This window comes from Macaca nemestrina, chromosome 20 (genome assembly GCF_043159975.1).
Source record: "Macaca nemestrina isolate mMacNem1 chromosome 20, mMacNem.hap1, whole genome shotgun sequence".
NCBI classification, from domain to species: Eukaryota; Metazoa; Chordata; class Mammalia; order Primates; family Cercopithecidae; genus Macaca; species Macaca nemestrina.
This window is the reverse complement of record NC_092144.1, coordinates 46,938,921-46,961,028: the sequence shown is the minus strand read 5'-3', so window position 1 is coordinate 46,961,028 and position 22,108 is coordinate 46,938,921. Positions and strand designations below refer to the sequence as shown.

Sequence of the window (22,108 nt, the reverse complement as noted above, 5' to 3'; positions counted from 1 at the left end):
TCTATATGTAAGTTCATGTTGTCTGCAGACAGGGACAGGGACAGTTTGACTTCCTCCATTGCAATTTGGATTTTCTTTCTTTCTTTTTTTTTTTTTTGAGATGGAGTCTCGCTCTGTCGCCCAGGCTGGAGTGCAGTGGCGCGATCTCGGCTCACTGCAAGCTCTGCCTCCCAGGTTCATACCATTCTCCTGCCTCAGCCTCCTGAGTAGCTGGGACTACAGGCGTCCGCCACCATGCCCGGCTAATTTTTTGTAGTTTTTTAGTAGAGATGGGGTTTCACTGTGTTAGCCAGGATGGTCTCCATCTCCTGACCTCGTGATCTGCCCACCTCGGCCTCCCAAAGTGCTGGGACTGCAGGCCCGAGCCACCACGCCCAGCCGTCTTTTATTTCTTTCTCTTGCCTAATTGCTCTGCCTGGGACTTCCAGTACTATGCTGAATAAAAGTGGTGAAAATGGGCATTCTTGTCTTGTTCCAGATCTTAGAGAAAAGCCTTCAGCTTTTTCCCATTCAGTATGATGTTAGCTGTGAGTTTGTCATATATGGATTTTTGTCATATACATGTGTTGAGGTATGTTCTTTCTATATGTAGTTTGTTGAAAAGGGCCCATAATCGTCTCACTTGAAAAACCTAAATATTTTTACCTTTTAGAATCATAGATTTATCAGTTAAAATTAATTACCAGGAAAAGAAATGATCAACTAAAATAGCATTTTGGGATTCAATGTTTAAAAAGAGTTCAGCTGAATATCCCTGATGAACATCGATGCAAAAATCCTCAATAAAATACTGGCAAACCGGATTCAGCAGCACATCAAAAAGCTTATCCACCACGATCAAGTGGGCTTCATCCCTGGGATGCAAGGCTGGTTCAACATTCGCAAATCAATAAACATAATCCAGCATATAAACAGAACCAAAGACAAGAACCACATGATTATCTCAATAGATGCAGAAAGGCTTTTGACCAAATTCAACAGCCCTTCATGCTAAAAACGCTCAATAAATTCGGTGTTGATGGAACGTACCTCAAAATAATAAGAGCTATTTATGACAAACCCACAGCCAATATCATACTGAATGAGCAAAAACTGGAAAAATTCCCTTTGAAAACTGGCACAAGACAGGGATGCCCTCTCTCACCACTCCTATTCAACATAGTGTTGGAAGTTCTGGCTAGGGCAATCAGGCAAGAGAAAGAAATCAAGGGTATTCAGTTAGGAAAAGAAGAAGTCAAATTGTCCCTCTTTGCAGATGACATGATTGTATATTTAGAAAACCCCATTGTCTCAGCCCAAAATCTCCTTAAGCTGATAAGAAACTTCAGCAAAGTCTCAGAATACAAAATTGATGTGCAAAAATCACAAGCATTCTTATACACCAGTAACAGACAAACAGAGAGCCAAATCATGAATGAACTTCCATTCACAATTGCTTCAAAGAGAATAAAATACCTAGGAATCCAACTTACAAGGGATGTAAAGGACCTCTTCAAGGAGAACTACAAACCACTGCTCAGTGAAATAAAAGAGGACACAAACAAATGGAAGAACATACCATGCTCATGGATAGGAAGAATCAATATCATGAAAATGGCCATACTGCCCAAGGTTATTTATAGATTCAATGCCATCCCCATCAAGCTACCAATGAGTTTCTTCACAGAATTGGACAAAACTGCTTTAAAGTTCATATGGAACCAAAAAAGAGCCCGCATCTCCAAGACAATCCTAAGTCAAAAGAACAAAGCTGGAGGCATCACGCTACCTGACTTCAAACTATACTACAAGGCTACAGTAACCAAAACAGCATAGTACTGGTACCAAAACAGAGATATAGACCAATGGAACAGAACAGAGTCCTCAGAAATAATACCACACATCTACAGCCATCTGATCTTTGACAAACCTGAGAGAAACAAGAAATGGGGAAAGGATTCCCTATTTAATAAATGGTGCTGGGAAAACTGGCTAGCCATAAGTAGAAAGCTGAAACTGGATCCTTTCCTTACTCCTTATACGAAAATTAATTCAAGATGGATTAGAGACTTAAATGTTAGACCTAATACCATAAAAACCCTAGAGGAAAACCTAGGTAGTACCATTCAGGACATAGGCATGGGCAAAGACTTCATGTCTAAAACACCAAAAGCAATGGCAGCAAAAGCCAAAATTGACAAATGGGATCTAATTAAACTAAAGAGCTTCTGCACAGCAAAAGAAACTACCATCAGAGTCAACAGGCAACCTACAGAATGGGAGAAAATTTTTGCAATCTACTCATCTGACAAAGGGCTAATATCCAGAACCTACAAATAACTCAAACAAATTTACAAGAAAAAAACAACTCCATCAAAAAGTGGGCAAAGGATATGAACAGACATTTCTCAAAAGAAGACATTCATACAGCCAACAGACACAAGAAAAAATGCTCATCATCACTGGCCATCAGAGAAATGCAAATCAAAACCACAATGAGATACCATCTCACACCAGTTAGAATGGCGATCATTAAAAAGTCAGGAAACAACAGGTGCTGGAGAGGATGTGGAGAAATAGGAACACTTTTACACTGTTGGTGGGATTGTAAACTAGTTCAACCATTATGGAAAACAGTATGGCGATTCCTCAAGGATCTAGAACTAGATGTACCATATGACCCAGCCATCCCATTACTGGGTATATACCCAAAGGATTATAAATCATGCTGCTATGAAGACACATGCACATGTATGTTTATTGCAGCACTGTTCACAATAGCAAAGACTTGGAATCAACCCAAATGTCCATCAGTGACAGACTGGATTAAGAAAATGTGGCACATATACACCATGGAATACTATGCAGCCATAAAAAAGGATGATTTTGTGTCCTTTGTAGGGACATGGATGCAGCTGGAAACCATCATTCTCAGCAAACTGTCACAAGAACAGAAAACCAAACACCGCATGTTCTCACTCATAGGTGGGAACTGAACAATGAGATCACTTGGACCCGGGAAGGGGAACATCACACACCGGGGCCTATCATGGGGAGGGGGAAGGGGGGAGGGATTGCACTGGGAGTTATACCTGATGTAAATGACGAGTTGATGGGTGCTGAAGAGTTGATGGGTGCAGCACACCAACATGGCACAAGTATACATATGTAACAAACCTGCATGTTTTGCACATGTACCCTAGAACTTAAAGTATAATAATAATTTAAAAAAAAAAAAAAAAAAGAGTTCAGCTGGGCTTACGCCTGTCATCTCAGCACTTTGGGAGGCTGAGGCGGGCAGATCACAAGGTCAGGAGTTTGAGACCAACCTGGCCAACATGGTGAAACCCTGTCTCTGCTAAAAATACAAAAAAAAAAAAAAAAAGAAAATTAACCAGGTGTGGTGGCAGGTGCCCGTAATCCCAGCTACTCAGGAGGCTGAGGCAGGAGAATCACTTGAACCAGGAAGGCGGAGGTTGTAGTGAGCTGAGACCACATCTCTGCACTCCAGCCTGGGCGACAGAGTGAGACTCAGTCTCAAAAATAAAATAAAATAAAATAAAAGTTAGATTCAGTTTCATTTCACAGAACAAAAAATAATCTCTGATGTCCAAGTGCCTCCAAGTACCTATTGTATGAAATTTAGATCTATTGTACCTAGTGTATTGGAAACATTGTCTACACAATAGATACTCGGAATAGATACTAGCCGAAACATGAGATAGATAGTAAAAGTTAGGAAGAGTCACAGAAATCACCATGTTGTACTGAAGAACAGAATTTAGGCTGCTGTTAAATTCTTAATTTGGCAGTTTATCAGATCACATTCTCTGAGCAGCTTTAGGTTACTGAAATGTTTTTTCTCTAGCTGCTGGGGGCAAAGGAAGGGCACATTTTCTCCTTAGGTATTTGAGAATCATTTTTGCTAATATTGTTTATTGAGGAGAATTGTATGCTTAAAGCCAGCCTTCAACATTTTTTAGTTAGCCACATAAGAATTCAGGCCAGAGAAACATTAATTTTTTTCACATGAGAAAATGGAATTAGTAGGCCGGGCACGGTGGCTCACGCCTGTAATCCCAACAATTTGGGAGGCCAAGGTGGGCGGATCATCTGAGGTTAGGAGTTCAAGTCTAGCCTAACCAATATGATGAAACCCCATCTCTACTAAAAATATAAAAATTAGCTGGGTGTGGTGGCATGCGCCTGTAATCCCAACTCTTTGGGGGGTTGAGACAGGAGAATTGCTTGAACCCGGAGGCAGAGATTGCAGTGAGCTGAGAGCTATACATCCAACAGAGGACTCCATTGCACTCCAGCCAGGGCAACAAGGCAAAACTCCGTCTCAAAAAAAAAAAAAAAAAAAAAAATGGAATTAGTAGAATTATGTTTCTTTGAAAGCAGTACATTTAGGAAATTTGTAAAGTTCTTCATCTCTGATAATAAAAGCCAACTTACATTAAGCAATTGTTTTATTAAATATTTTATGTGGATTATTCTACTTCATCTTCAGACTATTTTATATGCTAAATGACATTCTCTCCCAATTAACCAATGAGACTTTAAGAAACATTTTATTAAGTATCAGAGCTTAAATCTGAAAATCATATCCCAAAAGACTAACAAAAAGACTTGAAGTTTGTATTAGTTACTTCAAGAGACCATCTCTTAAATATTATTTATTTATTTATTTATTTTTTGAGACAGAAGCTTGCTCTATCGCCAGACTGGAGTGCAGTGGCACAGTCTGGCTCACTGCAACCTCTGCCTCCTGAGTTCAAGCGATTCTCCTCCCTCAGCCTCCTGAGGTCCATTATATCATTCTTATGTCTTTGCATCCTCATAGCTTAGCTCCCACTCATAAATGAGAACATGTAATGTTTGGTTTTCCATTCCTGAGTTACTTCACTTAGAATAATGGTCTCAACTCCATTCAGATTATATCCAATGCCATTATTTCATTCCTTTTTATGGCCAAGTAGTATTCCATAGTGTATATATATGTGTACACACACCACATTTTCTTTATCCACTTGTTGATAGACATTTAGGCTGGTTCCATATTTTTGCAATTGTGAATTGTGCTGCTGTAAACATGTGTGCAAATGTCTTTTTCATATAATTACTTCTGGCTGGGTACAGTGGCTCACACCTGTAATCCCAGCATTTTGGGAGGCTGAGGCCAGCAGATCACTTAAGGCCAGGAGTTTGAGACCAACCTGGCCAACATGGTGAGACCCCTATCTCTATCATTCAAAAAATAATAATAAAAGAATTTTATGTAATGTGTTCTTTTCCTCTGGATAGATACCCATTAGTGGAATTGCTGGATCAAATGGTAGTTCTACTTTTAGTTCTTTAAGGAATCTTCATACTGTTTTTCTTAGTGGTTGTACTAGTTTTTGTTCCCACCAGTGGTGTAGAAGTGTTCTCTCTTCACCACAAACATGGCAATGTCCATTATCTTTTGATTTTTTAAAATTATGGTCATTCTTAGAGGAGTAAGGTGGTATCACATTGTGATTTTTATTGGCATTTTCCTGATAACTGATAATGTTGAGCATTTTTTCATATGTTTGTTGGCCATTTGTATATCTTCTTTTGAGAACTGCCTATTCATGTCCTTAGCCTACTTTTTGATGGGATTATTTGTTTTTTTCTTGCTGATTTGTTTGAGTTCCTTGTAGATTCTGGATGTTAGTCCTCTGTCAGATGTATAGTTTGTGAATACTTTTTCCTACTCTGTGAGTTGTCTGTTTACTCTGCTGATTATTTCTTTTGCTGTGCAGAAGCTTTTTAGTTTAATTAAGTCCCATCTATTTATCTTTGCTTGTGTTGCATTTGGTTTTGGGTTCTTGGTCATGAACTCTTTGCCTAAGCCAATGTCTAGAAGAGTTTTTCCAATGTTATCTTCTAGAATTTTTATGGTTTCAGGTCTTAGATTTAAGTCTTTGATCCATCTTGAGTTGATTTTTGTCTAAGGTGAGAGATGAAGCTCCAGTTTCATTCTTCTATACGTGGCTTGCCAATTATCGCAGCACCATTTGTTGAATAGTGTGTCCTTTCCCCACTTTATGTTTTTGTTTACTTTGTCGAAGATCAGTTGGCTGTAAGTATTTGGCTTTCTTTCTGGGTTCTCTATTCTGTTCCATTGGTCTACATGCCTGTTTTTATACCGCTGCCATGCTGTTTTGGTAATGATTGCCTTGTAGTATAGTTTGAAGTCAGGGACTGTTAAGTCTCCAGATTTGTTCTTTTTGCTTAGTCTTGCTTTGACTATGCAGGCTCTTTTTTTTTGTTCCATATGCATTTTAGGATTGTTTTTTCTAGTTCTGTGAAGAATGATGATGGTATTTTGATGAGAATTGCATTGAATTTATGGATTGCTTTTGACAGTATGGTCATTTTCACAATACTGATTCTACCCATCCATGAGTGTGGGATGTGCTTCCATCTGTTTGTGTCATCTATGATTTCTTTTAGCAGTGTTTTGTAGTGTTCCTTGTAGAGATCTTTCACCTCCTTGATTAGGTATATTCCTAAGTTTTTTGTTTTCTGGATTTTTGTTTTTGCTTTTGTTTTGTTTTTGCAGCTGTTGTAAAAGAGGTTGGGTTCTTGATTTGATTCTCAGCTTAGTCGATGTTGGTATATAGCAATGCTACTGATTTGTGTACATTAATTTTGTATCTTGAAACTTTATGGAATTTATTTATCACATCTAGGGGCTTTTTGGATGAGTCTTTAGGGTTTTCTAGGTATATGATTATATCATCAGCAAACAGCAGGTTTGACTTCCTGTTTACCAATTTGGATGCCCTTTATTTCTTTCTCTTGTCTGATTGCTGTGGCTAGGACTAGTCACTACTTTAAAATGCCAATAATTCAGCAAGGACTATAAGTTGTAAATAGGAACGGGTAAATCAGTGTATAGTGAAGACCACTAGAGAGATTCAGGTGATGTGCCTTGGGAATTCATGTGGAGGTGGCATTGATTAGATTCTGGTCATCATTGTAACTAAGTCCATGGAATATATATGGAAGTTAGTGAATGTATTCTGTAAGCTTTTACTGTCTAATTTTTTCTTCAAGTGATGTTAGATAAAAAGTGAAAGTAGGCCAGGCGTGGTAGCTCATGCCTGTAATCCCAACAGTTTGGGAGGCCTAGGAGTGAGGATCTCTTGAGCCCAGGAGTTTGAGACCAGCCTAGGTAACATAGTAAGACCCTGTCTCTAAAAAAAATGTTTTTAATTAACTAGGCACGGTGGTACACACCTTTAGTCCCAACCAGTCAAGAGACTGAGGCAATAGGATTACTTGAACCCAGAAGCTTGAGTTTGCAGTGAGCTATGATCACACCACTGTACTCTAGCCTGGATGACAGAGCAAGACGCCTTGCCCCTTTAAAAAAAAAAAAAAAGAGAGAGAGAGAGAGTTTAACATTAGTCTGGATGACATTGTGGCTAAGTAACAAAACAAACCCAACTTTTATCACACACATTTGTGTGTGTGTGTGTACACATGTATTTTTTAAGTTAATGCATGAACAATGTTAAAATGATTATGAAATATATTCAAAAAAGAAAATCAAGATAGCAACTAAAAGAAAAGTAATGGTAACATACGATCATGTTGTAATGTAACAGAATAAATAAATTACCAGATTTCTCAATGTATTGATGTCCTATAGCCTGTGTCTCAATGCTTGTCTGTCTTTTTAATGATTCAGTGATATTGCACATTCTGTTTTTTCATCTTAATTTTCTTTTGACAGTATATCTGAAATTTTTTTATTTTATTAAATACATTACTTAACATCTGATAGCTTCTTGGTATTCTATTATGTGTATATTTTGTATTTAGCAAGGCAGTTTGTACTCAACACAGAACCAGGCCTAAGCATTTCCTTCTGTGCTGTGTTCTTTCTCATATTTTGACCAATTTCAACTGATTCTGATGCCCTAGAGGAGGTTCTAGTTTGAGGCCAGGCACGATGGCACATGCCTGTAATCTGATTACTTTGGGAGGCCAAGGCGGGTGAATCACCAAGACCAGCCCCACCAACATAGTGAAACCCTGTCTCTACTAAAAATACAAAAAAAATTAGCTAGGTGTGGTGGTGCGCACCTGTAGTCCCAGCTACTTGGGTGGCTGAGGCAGGAGAATCGCTTGAACCTGGGAGGCAGAGGTTGCAGTGAGCTGAGATCTCACCACTGCACTCCAGCCTGGGCAACAGAGCGAGCCTCCATCTCAGAAAAAAAAAAAAGCTTCTAGTTTGAATGGTGAGCCCTCTCTCAGCCTTGGAAGGTGGGAATGAAGGCAAGTGAATCTTCTCATGGAGAAACTGAGCAGCCAAATCTCAAGTCTAGATCAGCCTTCCCAAATTGGAGGCTTGTCCAGAAAACATCTTGTTATCTTGTCTGGTTCTGGCTTTAATGAGCCAGTGACTTACTCTAAAACTACCTTTGTGTAGCTAGGTTTCCTGGGGTGTGAAGGAGTGCTTAGATTCATTGTCTGTTTTTCCTTAAGTTATGTGTTCAGTTATGAGGGATTAATTTGGAAGGAGAAATAGAGGAGGTGAAAGATTTTATTAAATTAAGTCATATTGGGAACACTAACATCTCTTTTCTTCTCTCAGCTCTGGATTCTCTGGAATTTGAATGTTTCTGGTATTGGAACCCCACCGAGTAGGACTGATCAGGTCTTACAGTTCTAAAACCATGACCTGTGTAAGTTGATTAATTCTGTTTCCTTGCAATATCATGATCATAGGTTATGTGGATTTTTTCATTAACCTAAGGCTTCCTATTTAAGAAGGCCCCCTTCAGTTATCTGTCCCCACTTTCTTCTAATACAGTGCATAGTGATAGCAAATAACTCAGTTTTCTCCCTACAAGTGTTTTCTGTCCACTTTTCTATTTATTGTCAAATGTATTTAATACTCATGTGCTTATTCTTCAACCAAAGTCTATGATAGAGCAGTAAAGGAGTGAAGTCTCAACGGGGAACTATTTGAGCTTCCTTTATAGGTCCTTGGTTTGGTGAATTAGAGATGTTGGTCCTATTTGGGTACCATAGGTAGGTTTTGACATTCTCCACAGACCTGAGTTTTCTAGGCAGATAAGATGGGATTTGGTTATTAATTGGTCTGTCTTAGTATGCCATGAGATCTCATATTCTTTTTTTTTTTTTTTTTTTTTTTTTTTTTTTTTTTTTTGGAGACGGAGTCTCGCTCTGTCGCCCAGGCTGGAGTGCAGTGGCGCGATCTCGGCTCACTGCAAGCTCCGCCTCCCGGGTTCACGCCATTCTCCTGCCTCAGCCTCCCGAGTAGCTGGGACTACAGGCGCCCACAACCGCGCCCGGCTAATTTTTTGTATTTTTAGTAGAGACGGGGTTTCACTGTGTTAGCCAGGATGGTCTCGATCTCCTGACCTCGTGATCCGCCCGCCTCGGCCTCCCAAAGTGCTGGGATTACAGGCGTGAGCCACCGCGCCCGACCAGAGATCTCATATTCTTTAAGAATTTTAGAATTGTTGGAGATATACCATGGATCTTGCCAAGGAATGACTGAGAGACAAGTTTTTATTTTGTGGTTGAACGTGTGCTGCTGAACTTGGGTGACATCTTTTTGATTATGAGTCATCCTATATCAGTATCCATTCTGGAATAAGAAAAGTATTAAATGATGGAAAATGGCGATGAATGAGAATATTATCCTAAGGAGTAAATATGCTGATTTCCAGAACTGGGGAAGATCTTTGAAGTTTTGTCCAACAAAGTATATGAAGGTAGGCTAGCCACGTTGGTTCATACCTGTAATGCCAGCACTTTGGGAGGCCAAGGCGGGAGGCTCGCTTGAGGCCAGGAGTTTGAGACCCCTTGCAAAAAAAGTGAGACCCCCATCTCTACAAAAAAGTACAAAATCAGCTGGGCCTGTAGTCCCAGTTACTTGGGAGGCTATGGTAGGAGGATTGCTTGAGCTTGGGAGGTCAAGGCTGCAGTGAGCTGGGATTGTGTCACTGCACTCCAGCCTGGGCAACAGAGTGCGTCTGTCTCAAAAAAAAAAAAAAAAAAAAAAATTTTTTTTAAATGTACATGAAGGTAAAAGATGGATTAACAATGGAGTAAGTCTGAAATATTCATAATAAAATTGATTGTTGCACAGTCAATAAATGTATTTGTCAAAATAAAGAAAAATGCTTATTACGTGTTCTGACATAATGATGTAACTTGAGGCTTGTGGAAATGTCTAAATGTTCTGCAAAAGCTTTTTTTTTTTTTTTAAAAAAAAAAAAAGGAAATTGGCCAGGTGCAGTGGCTCATACCTGTAATCCCAGCACTTTGGGAGGCTGAGGCAGGCAGATTGCTTGAGCCCAGGAGTTTGAGACCAGCCTGGGCAACATGGTAAAACCAGTCTCTACAAAAAATACAAAAATTAACTGGGCAGGTCTTGCCCACCTGTAGTCCCAGCTACTAGAAAGGCTGAGATGGGAGAATCACCTGGGCCTGGGAGGTCAAGGATGCAATGAGCCTTGTTTGAGTCACTGCACTCCAGCCTAAGCAAGATTAAGACCCCGTCTCAAAAAAAATAAATAAATAGAACAAAACAATAAAATATGGAGATTATTAAATTTGACAAGGACATCTCATTTTTCTAACTTAAAGGAAAAATAGTTTAGAAACTCATGTTTATTGGGAATTTATGCATCACACAACTAGCGGACTATGTAGTTGTGTCTTTAATACTTAATTGAATTTTATTTTATCCATTCCTCAGCAGGTCTGAATTATTGTGGGAGCCTTCCACATGCAGAAAAGTTTGTCTGTGGCAATAGGATCCTTTAGGAATATGTAGACACATTGCTTTAGTCTGCTACCAGTCATTAGCCACATATGCTATATCACTCCTTTTCTCCAGTGTGCTGTTAATATCCTGTCTTTCCATCTTTAAAATGTTTTTAAAATTATGTAATGAATGGGTTTGCAGTTTCAGGAATTAGTGACATTCAGGGATGTGGCCATAGACTTCTCTCAGCAGGAGTGGGAATACCTGGACCCTAATCAGAGGGACTTATACAGGGATGTGATGTTGGAGAACTACAGAAACCTGGTCTCACTGGGTAAGTTTATTTGCCTCAAGTAATTTAAAATGTGATCTGTGATATGTTACCTTTCAATGCAGTGAATTTCAAGGCTGTATTTTATATAGTTGAAGTTCTTCCTGTTCTTAGAGGAAGATTTCAGCTCCGCCTGTTTGACAATGGCTGTGCCACCAAACACCATCATTTTCTTCATCCTTTAGAGATAGTCACATATTCTCCTGCCCCTTATGATTGCCTCCTTTCCTTAATATCCAAGGGGCTGTGTTAAAATTGTATATTATTATTATAAAATTATATATTATTAGTCCATGAATAACCATTGTCCAGGAATCCTGGTTTCCCATTGTGTGTATTTCCAGAATTCCTATAGATATGCTGTGTCATCATCTGATCCACCTGCAGAGACAACAGATGCAGATTCATGATTTACTCTGAGTATAAGAAGAACCCCTGTGACTTACATAGTGCTGGATTAGATGAACAATATTTGTTGAAAACTGAAGAGTCCACATTTCATTTCCTGTAGCCAATTTGTATGATTTATTGTTGAAAGTTATAATTCATGAACTTTGCATTGAGTTTGAATGAAGATTTTATATATCAGTCGGGATGCTTTTTTTTAATCTCATACAGAAATAATAAGATAATCATAATTGGTACAACTGTGGTCATTATGTCCCCAGCCACTCTTCAGAAGGGAGGGGAATATATATATATATAAAATAACTTAATCCTCATATAACTGTGTGTTAGTATTATTGTTATTATCTTATTTATTTATTTATTTACTTATTTATTTTGAGACTGGGTCTTGCTCTGTCGCCCAGGCTGGAGTGCAGTGGTGCAATCATAGCTCACTGTAGCCTTGACCTCCTGGGCTCAAGTGATCCTCCTGCCTCAGCCTCCTGAGTAGCTGGGACTATAGATGCACCACCCTGCCTGACTAATTTTTTGTAGAGATGAGGTCTCGCTGTGTTGCCCAGGTTGGTCTCAAACTCCTCGTCTCAGTGATCCTCCCACCTCAACCTTCCAAAATGCTGGGATTACAGGCATGAACCGCTGCGCCTAGCCAATAGTAGTAGTATTATGCCCAGTTTATTTGCCAAATTGGAATAATGAGTTGAAGTCACATGGCCAAAGTCACAAGGTTGGTAGATTTAAGAGGAATAATTTGTGCCCCAGCCTTCTGGCTCTAGAGAACTTCACAGCTATTTTGGGGTAGTAATATTTGGAAATAGACAATTTATAAGGTCACAGGTAAAACTTTCTCCTAAGAGACCAAGCGTGTATGAGTTTACATTAAAATAAGGTTTTACTGTACCTGCTTCATTTCTTTAATCATCTCTCCCCTCTTTTATTTGAAGTCCTTAGTTCATTGTAAATTTAACCAAAGCTCAAAGGTTTCTGTTACTTTTGTTTTTATTTTTATAACATGTGGCATTTCTTTTCTTATAAGGAGGACATTCCATTTCTAAACCAGTTGTGGTGGACTTACTGGAGCAAGGAAAAGAGCCCTGGATGATTTTGAGGGAAGAAACACAGTTCACAGGTAAGGAAGGCAGGGGACACCATCAGGGCCAGCCACAGCCCATGTGGTAAGAGAAAGGAGACACTTTTGTGTCACTTTGTTTGTGAAGCCCTCCTAGGCACCCAGACTTGTGGAGCAAAGGCCTACAACCTGGTGGGGAATAAAGATCGCAGCATAAGCTATAGAAGAAGCTTCAACTTTACCCCATTTACCAACCACCTTATTTCTTTTCTATTTCAAACCCGTTTTCAGTGATGGGTGCTTTCTTTTTTCTTTTCTTTTCTTTTTTTCCAAGACAGAGTCTTGCTCTGTCACCGAGGCCGGAGTACAGTGGCTTGATCTCCACTCACTGCAACCTCCGCCTCCTGGGTTCAAGCAATTCTCCCACCTCAGCCTCCCGAGTAGCTGGGATTACAGACATGTGCCACCACCCCCGGCTAATTTTTGTATTTTTAGTAGAGACAGGGTTTCACCATGTTGGCCAGGCTGGTCTCGAACTCCTGACCTCGTGATCCGCACGCCTCAGCCTCCCAAAGTGCTGGGATTACAGGTGTGAGCCACTACACCCAGCCTCTTTTCTTGAGTGCAATATTTTACCTGTGTTTTGGACTCAGCTGTTTTTCCGGCTCCACTTTTGCACCCACGCACACACACAACACACATATCAATGTAGTGATCATGAGCAAGACATGTAAGGTCCTTATCCTCATGGAAGTTTACATTGTACTAAAGAACACATAAAAATAAACAGGTAGGCCGGGCGCAGTGGCTCATACCTGTAATCCCAACACTTTGGGAGGCTGAGGCAGGTGGATCATGATGTGTCAGGAGTTCAAGACCAGCCTGACCGATCTTGAATGGTGAAACCCCGTCTCTACCAAAAATACAAAAATTAGCTGGGCATGGTGGCAGGTGCCTGTAATCCCAGCTACTCGGGAGGCTGAGGCAGGAGAATTGCTTGAACCCAGGCGGCAGAGGTTGCAGTGAGCCGAGATCACACCTTTGCACTGCAGCCTGGGTAACAGAGTGAGACTCTGTCTCAAAAATAAAATAAAATAAACAGGCAAACAAATACTGTTAGACAGTGGAATAAGCAATGGTAGAAAGTAAGCAGAGATTAGGCCGTTTTGGATGAGATTGCCTGGGACAGCTTCTTTGGGGCAGTAGTATTTGGAAAGAGACATGGTATAAGGTCACGGGCCATGTGTTTATCTGGGGAAGAATATTCCAAGCTGAATAATGAGCTTGGAAGGCTAAGGAGATGACTGGGGCAGTGAAGGGAAGGAATGTGGAGAGTCAAGGGAGGAGAATGGAGAGAGCTATGTGAGTTTGAGGAGCACCAAAGTAGACCAGAATAGAGATCCTAAGAGGAGAGTGACAAGAAATGAGGTCACACTGTTAGGAGGAGTCAGATCATATGAGGTATTGTTGAATTTGAATTGTTGGGAATACGAAGGATTAGAAACGATGTAATTGTTTTCAAGGCATTTTTGAAAACATCAGACAGATTCAGAGAACAACATATAACAAATGCATAGCTTACTGAGTCTTATAAGTTAAACAATTATGTCACCACAGCTGGGTCAGGAGTTAAAACTTTAAAACATTTTTTTATTTTAATATAATTTTAGAGTTACAGAAAGGTTATAATAATGGCATACAAGATTCTTTTATACACTCCAGGCAGTATTTCTAAACAAGGAGATAGTTTCTAGTTAATTCTGAAGTCCTCCACATGTCTCCAACCAGTCACAATCTTCTTCCTCCTGCTAAGTGTAACCACTGTTCTGATTTTAATGGTAATAAGTTCCTTCCTTTTATTCTTTCTCCAATTTCAAGTCTTTTTAAGTTTTCACAAGTCTCTAAGTTTTGTCTTCATCTTTCTTTGTGTTCCTAACCCCTTATTTGCTGAAGAAAACATCTTCCATTCTAGATTTTGCTGATGCCATCCCTGAGATTTGCTTAAATATGTTCTCTGACCCCTCTATATCCTCTAATTAAGTAGAGGGATCAAGAGGCTTATGTGTCTAGATTTTGCTGATGCCATCCCTGAGATTTGCTTAAATATGTTCTCTGACCCCTCTATATCCTCTAATTAAGTAGAGGGATCAAGAGGCTTATGTGTCTAGATTTTGCTGATGCCATCCCTGAGATTTGCTTAAATATGTTCTCTGACCCCTCTATATCCTCTAATTAAGTAGAGGGATCAAGAGGCTTATGTGTCTGAGTCCAGAGCTCACACTGCTCACTGCACAACAACCAGTAAGTCAAGAGACAAGGTGTTGGGGCGAGGAACTTTATACTTCAGAGAGCCAGCAAACGGAGAAGATGGCAGACTAATGTCCTAAAGAACCATCTTAAAAGGCATGAATCTCATGCCGTTTTTTATGTTGGGCAAAGGGGAACAAGGAGGAGGTTGAGGTCAGGAGGTGACTGGCGACTACAGATATCTTGGCATCAGCAGGGGTCCGAGAAGGCTGCACAACGTTGTCCTCGGTCAGGTCACAATGCTCCTGTAAATCTTTAACATAACGTTGTTACTTGTATGTACACCCTCCCTGTCTCCTTGGGAATTATTAATAGTTTTGGAAAGGGATTATTATCCTTGCTTTAAAGTTATACTATAAACTAAATCCTCCCATTGTTAACTTGGCCAGCGTGCAGGAATGAGCAAACGCTATTAGCTTGTGAGGTTAGAAGTAAGGTGGAGTCAGCTATGCCAGATTTATCTCACTGTTACACTTGGTCGATTTTGATTCAATTTATTTTATTTATTTTTTTGCAAGACAACTTCCTGGGCAGTATTGTATGCATCATATGTTGGCACTTTTCCTGCTCCCCTCACACCAGAGAGAACTGGGCTTACGGTTTACTGTGTTAAAGGAAAACACCACCTCTAAAGAGCTTTATTTAGTGTCTCGGGGGCGGGAGGGCAAGGATGGCTTTTACTGAGAATTAAAAGTGTGGTTTAAGGCTGATCTTCATGCGGGGACTTGATTAGGATTAGGTAAAGATGACAATACCACAGTGGAGAATTAGTGGAAACAGCTAGGTTAGAATTTTGAGGTTAGGAACTGAAAATTTTCTAGAGTACAAACTGTTGATGTTTGCCATTTAGGAGTTAATGGATTGCTGGGCTGGGCGCGGTGGCTCGCGCCTGTAATCCCAGCACTTTAGGAGGCCAAGGCAGGTGGATCACGAGGTCAGGAGATCGAGACCATCCTGGCGAACACTATGAAACCCCATCTCTACTAAAAACACAAAAAAATTAGCCGGGCATGGTGGTGGGCGCCTGTAGTCCCAGCTACTGGGAAAGCTGAGGCAGGAGAATGGTGTGAACCCGGGAGGCGAAGCGTGCAGTGAGGTGAGATCGCGCCACTGCACTCCAGCCTGGGCGACAGAGTGAGACTCCGTCTCACAAAAAAAAAAAAAAGAGTTGGTGGATCTTTCAGGAATTTCCAGTAATGAACAATGAACAATGAAGCCATTTGCCTATGCAAGAAACTTCCAGAACAGTATAATTGTGCTGAGGAAAACAGTGGGATAGTGACATCATGTTTATGTAGACAGTAAGCTACCTGTGGGGGGATTGGTAGGGCCACTTCTGTGTTTTAAGGCTGAGTGTGGGAGTGAATGGTTTAGGTTCTCAGCATAAACTTTCTGGTTGTCTCTCTTTCTGTGATTTTTAGCAAGCATTTATGCTCAGTGCCTGGATGTATTAATTCATCAGACATTCTAAAACAGCCATATTCTAATTCTAACATTTATTTTTTATTATGTACAAATATAAACAATTTCTTACATCACCTACTATTTGGTAACTACTGATACCATTTGTAAAATAAAGACTAGATCAATGTTTGGTCTTTCTCTTTTCTTTTGTTTTTTGTTTTGAGATGGAGTTTCGCTCTTGTTGCCCAGGCTGAAGTGCAATGGCACGATCTTGGCTCACTGCAACCCGCATCTCCTGGGTTCAAGCCATTCTCCTGCTTCAGGCTCCCAAGTAGCTGTGATCACAGGCACGTGCCACCATGCCCAGCTAATTTTTATATCTTTAGTAGAGACGGGGTTTCATCATGTTGTCCAGGCTGGTCTCAAACTCCTGACCTCAGATGATCCACCCGACTCGGCTTCCCAAAGTGTTAGGATTACAGGCATGTGCCACCATGCCTGGCCCCTAGGATCCTTCTTATGTGACTAGATAGTTTTCCTTTTAGTTTTAGGTTTTTTTTTTTTTTTTGAGACGGAGTTTTGCTCTTGTTGCCCAGGCTGGAGTGCAGTGGTGCAATCTCAGCTCACCGTGATCTCAGCCCACCGCAACCTCTGCCTCCCAGGTTCAGGCAATTCTCCTGCCTCAGCCTCCTGAGTAGCTGGGATTACAGGCATGCGCAACCACGCCTGGCTAATTTTGTTTTAGTAGAGACGGGGTTTTACCATGTTGGTCAGGCTGGTCTTGAACTCCCGACCTCAGGTGATCCGCTCACCTCAGCCTCCCAAAGTGCTGGGATCACAGGCATGAACCACTGCACCCAGCCTTAGACAGTTATTTTATTGCCAGTTTTTTCCCATCTGATATGACAAAGTGTTCCAGGCTTATCTTGTACATTTCCTGTACCAAGCTTTTAGCCATAAGTTTGTGAACTGTTGGGTTCTTTTACTGGGAAATGGTATTTCAAGGCCACAGTCTAGCCGCTAGAAGTGCCCATTTTTCTGGGTTGAAGATTGTTATAGGCTTTTTACTAGCTAAAGATAGAAAAATCCGTAAGTGACCGGGCGTGGTGGCTCATGCCTGTAATCCCAGCACTTTGGGAGACCTAGGTGGATGGATCACCGGAGGTCAGGAGTTCAAGACCAGCCTGGCCAACATGGTGAAAAGCCACCTCTACTAAAAATACAAAAATTAGCCAGGCATTGGGGCAGGTGCCTGTAATTCGAGCTACTGGGGAGGCTGAGGCAGGAATATCACTTGAATCTAGGAGGCAGAGGTTGCAGTGAGCAGAGATCATGCCACTGCACTCCAGCCTGGGCGACAAGAGCGAAACTCTGTCTCAAAAAAAAAAAAAAAAAAAAATCTGTAAGTATACATGTATGTGTTACATATTTACATAAAAATAAATTACCAATTACCTAATGAATTTATATGGCAACTTCCTGGCCAAACTTAGAACTAAATGGTGTTTAACTGAAATTTTCTGTCTTTGATCTGTATCTCTTTTGCTCAGTACCAATTCTCCAATACTCCAGTGATGATAAAATTAAAATACCATGCAAGTATTCATTTCCTTTATTCCTTTTTTTTTTTTTTTTTTTTTGAGACAGAGTTTCACTCTGGTTGCCTGGGCTGGAGTGCAGTGGTGCTATCTCGGCTTACTGCAACCTCCACCTCCCAGGTTCAAGCGATTCTCCTGCCTCAGCCTCCAAATAGCCGGGATTACAGGCATGCGCTGCCACACCCAGCTAATTTTGTATTTTTAGTAGAAACAGGGTTTCTCCATGTTGGTCAGGCTGGTCTCGAACTCCCGACTTCAGGTGATCCACCCACCTTGGCCTCCCAAAGTTCTGGGATTACAGGCATGAGCCACCATGCCCAGCCACTTCCTTTATCCTTTATGACATGTGAAACATTCTCAGAACATTAATAACAGCTTTACTACCAAAATGATTACTGAAAACAGTTATGTTTTTTAGTATGTCCAGTCTCCTCCCAATTTTTAGTTTTACTGTAATCATATTTTTAAATATATAGTCATTGCATCATATACTTCCTCTCTTATGACTGATATTTACTCTTTTTTTTGAGACAGTCTCGGCCGGGCGCGGTGGCTCAAGCCTGTAATCCCAGCACTTTGGGAGGCCAAGACGGGTGGATCACGAGGTCAGAAGATCAAGACCATCCTGGCTAACACGGTGAAACCCCGTCTCTACTAAAAAATACAAAAAACTAGCCGGGCGAGGTGGCGGGCGCCTGTAGTCCCAGCTACTCGGGAGGCTGAGGCAGGAGAATGGCGTGAACCCGGGAGGCGGGGCTTGCAGTGAGCTGAGATCTGGCCACTGCACTCCAGCCTGGGCGACAGAGCAAGACTCCGTCTCAAAAAAAAAAAAAAAAGAAAAGAGACAGTCTCACTCTATCGCCCAGGCTGGAGTGCATGGCCCGCTCTTGGCTCACTGCAACCTCCGCCTTCTAGTTTCAAGTGATCTTCCTGCCTCAGCCTCCCAAATAGCTGGGATTACAAGTGTGCGCCACCATGCCTGGCTAATTTTTGTATTTTACAAAATAAAAAGGCTGGTCTCGAACTCCTGACCTCAAGTGATCTGCCTGCCACAGCCTCCCAAAGTCCTCGGATTACAGTTGTGAGCCACAGTGCCTGGCCCTGATATTTACTCTTAACCTAAATACACATCTTTAAGTTTGTAGTTGTTGCTGTATTTAGTGCTCAGCACCGTGTGGTGTGGCTGCAGTGATTCATGCACGTGAGACTCAGCCTTCCAGGAGCTCTCTTTTCCACAGGTGCTAGAGCTCAAGTGCTAGGAGGTAAGATCCACACGGCAAGTGTGGGGCCTCCCCTGACTTAAGAAGACTGGCTTGGTCGGGCGCGGTGACTCACGCCTGTAATCCCAGCACTTTGGGAGGCTGAGGCGGGTGGATTGCTTGAGGTCAGGAGTTCAAGAGCAGCCTGGCCAACATGGTGAAACCCCATCTCTACCAAAAATATAAAAAATTAGCCGGGCCTGTAATCTCAGCTACTCGAGAGGCTGAGGCAGGAGAATCTCTTGAACTAGGGAGTCAGAGGTTGCAGTGAGCTGAGATCGCACCACTGCACTCCGGCCTGGGTGACAGAACGAGATTCTGTCTCAAAAAACAAAAAAAACCTGGCTCCATAGGTTGGTACAATATCTGGTGTGAGGATTCTCTAGGCATAGCTTCCAGGGTCTTTCAAGGACATGAACCCTTTTAAAAAGAAATGTTGTAGTCAAATAAACCCCATATATGGTGTTCTCTTTATCTAGCCCCTAGTCCACAATCTCAGGTGCAACTTGCCTATCAGGGTCATTGTTACCATAAATAATGAAACTTAATTAACATAGTCAACACATTCCGTTTTTAGGGAAGCAGAGTTAGAGAGTTAGCCTAAGAGTACATCCTCATGCAGAATGGGATTCCCATTTTGTTTAATGTTTAATAACAGAACATTAAAAAATGTTTTGTTAACCCTTTGCCCACATTACCCTAGTGATTTCACAATACTCTAAGAATATAATCAAATATACAGTCCACATCCAAATTTCTCCCAACTATCCCAATAATGTCCTTTTATAAATTTTAAAATCTAGGATCAACTCAAAGAACATCTGTCATACTTACTCACCAAATCTATTTATTATCCTTTAATTCAGAGCATCTTCCTTCATGAAATTGACATCTTTGCAAAGTCCAGTCCACTTGATTTCTTTTTAGAATGTCCTACAATCTGCAATGTTTTGTCACTTCCTTATGATTAAATTCAAGCCAAACATATTTTGAAAAATTGCCCCCAGGTGATGTTCTATTCCTCCCATTGTATCACATGAGGAGACTATGATAGTTTGTTCCACTGGCAATGCTAATATGATAATTTGGTGGAATAAGAATTTGTGCCTTAGGCAATGCTAATATGATATAACTTGTTTGAGATGCTTTCCATAATTGTATCTGTCCGGGCCAAGGAAAAACTTCTTTTTCACCCTCTGAAGTTTCACTGAAAATCACTGACAAAAGGCAGATTGAGGAGAAAAGGCATACAAATTAATCTAATCATACTTTTTCATGACACAGGAGCCTTTAGAAAGAAGATCCAAAGATTCAGGGGAAATTACCTATTTTTATGCTTAGATTTAACGAAGTATGGACTGCTATGTAGAAACAGGATTGGACAAAAAGGATGTGATCTAATGCTAATAGTCTGAGTAGGGAAACCCAGCAATGCCTGTTTGTCTAGATTCTTCTTGGCCTCTCAGAACACGTATTCCTTCCTTCTAGAACGGGTGACCCTCTCTGGAATGGGGGTCTTGTGACCAACAGTCAAACAAAGTAAGCCACGTAATTTTTTATGGCCAGTTTTTACCCAAAAAGGTGGGGGAAAGTTAGAGTAATATTTTTAGGTTTTATGAATAGCTTTGGGGACAAGGAGTTTTGGTTTCCATGACTTGCCTTGGAGAAGAGGCTATGGTTAGCCTCGGGAGAGAATGGGACTGAGAGACAGGAGGGCAAGAGAAGGTCCAAGAAAAAACTTTTGCTTCTGAGGATGCTTTTGCAGACTTCATTTTGTGGTATTATTTTGTGAGTCCCAGGAAAACAATATAGATATCCTATTTCTCCTCCAACTTTTACAGTCCCCCATCCCTGCCCCAGATTTTAGCTTCCAACAGTAGATTTTGCTTATACCAGTTCTTTTTTTTTTTTCGAGACAGAGTCTCACTTTGTCACCCAGGCTAGAGTGCAGGTGCAGTGGTGCTATCTTGGCTCACTGCCACCTCCGCCTCTCAGGCTCAGTCTGGGATTACAGGCGCTATAGCTAGGATTACAGGCGTATGCCACCACGTCTAGCTAATTTTTGTATTTTTAGTAGAGATGGGTTTTTACCATGTTGGCCAGGCTGGTCTTGAGCCCCTGACCTCAGGTCATCCACCCGCCTCAGCCTCCCAAAAGTGCTGGGATTACAGGTGTGAGCCACTGTACCCGGCCTGCTTGCACCCATCTTTAATGCAACATTTGCCTACTGATGATTTTGTGTTAACCTCCTACATTTATTAGCTGGAATCTTTTTTTTTTTTTGAGACAGAGTCTCGCTCTGTCGCCCAGGCTGGAGTGCAGTGGTGCGATCTCGGCTCACTGCAACCTCCGCCTCCCAGGCTGACGCCATTCTCCTGCCTCAGCCTCCCGAGCAGCTGGGACTACAGGCGCCCGCCACCACGCCCGGCTAATTTTTTTGTGTTTTTTCTCCTGACCTCGTGATCCGCCTGCCTCGGCCTCTCAAAGTGCTGGGATTACAGGCGTGAGCCACCGCGCCCGGCCTTTTTTTTTTTTTTTTTTTTTGAGATAGAGTCTCACTCTGTTGCCCAGGCTGGAGTGCAGTGGCACGATCTCGGCTCACTGCAACCTCTGCCTCCTGGGTTCAAGTGATTCTCCTGCCTCAGCCTCCTGAGTAGCTGGAATTGCAGGCATGCACCACCACGCCTGGCTAATTTTTGTATTTTTAGTAGAGATGGGGTTTCACCATGTTGGTCAGGCTGATTTCAAACTCCTGACCTCGTGATCTGCCCACCTCAACCTCCAAAAGTGCTGGGATTACAGGCGTGAGCCACCGTGCCTGGCCCATTAGCTGGAATTCTTCTGTAAGAAGGAATACTCCCTTATTCCTCTATTTATTCAATTATTTATATCAATATGGACTCATAGATATTTATTCCATGAGTTATAATCCAGTACTATCCTTAGTTATTTTTCTTCTGCTTTGGCCACTTG

At 41.3% G+C, this 22,108-nt stretch overlaps 1 protein-coding gene across 4 annotated transcripts in view; it reads left to right on the top strand.

Moving 5' to 3' along the window:
• LOC105495424 (zinc finger protein 573) overlaps positions 1 to 22,108 on the top strand; it is a 55,062-nt gene that overhangs the window by 10,991 nt on the left and 21,963 nt on the right. Inside the window, exons 3-6 of one of the 4 annotated variants that reach the window (XM_071087667.1) lie at positions 8,615 to 8,705; positions 9,720 to 9,764; positions 10,964 to 11,096; positions 12,535 to 12,627. In XM_071087667.1, coding sequence (XP_070943768.1) covers positions 8,637 to 8,705; positions 9,720 to 9,764; positions 10,964 to 11,096; positions 12,535 to 12,627 — 340 coding nt within the window. In that variant the 5' untranslated portion in view covers positions 8,615 to 8,636. Of the gene's footprint in view, positions 1 to 8,614; positions 8,706 to 9,719; positions 9,765 to 10,963; positions 11,097 to 12,534; positions 12,628 to 22,108 lie in introns of those variants that run through there. The other 3 variants (XM_011764942.3, XM_011764943.2, XM_011764944.2) reach the window with 3 other exon arrangements.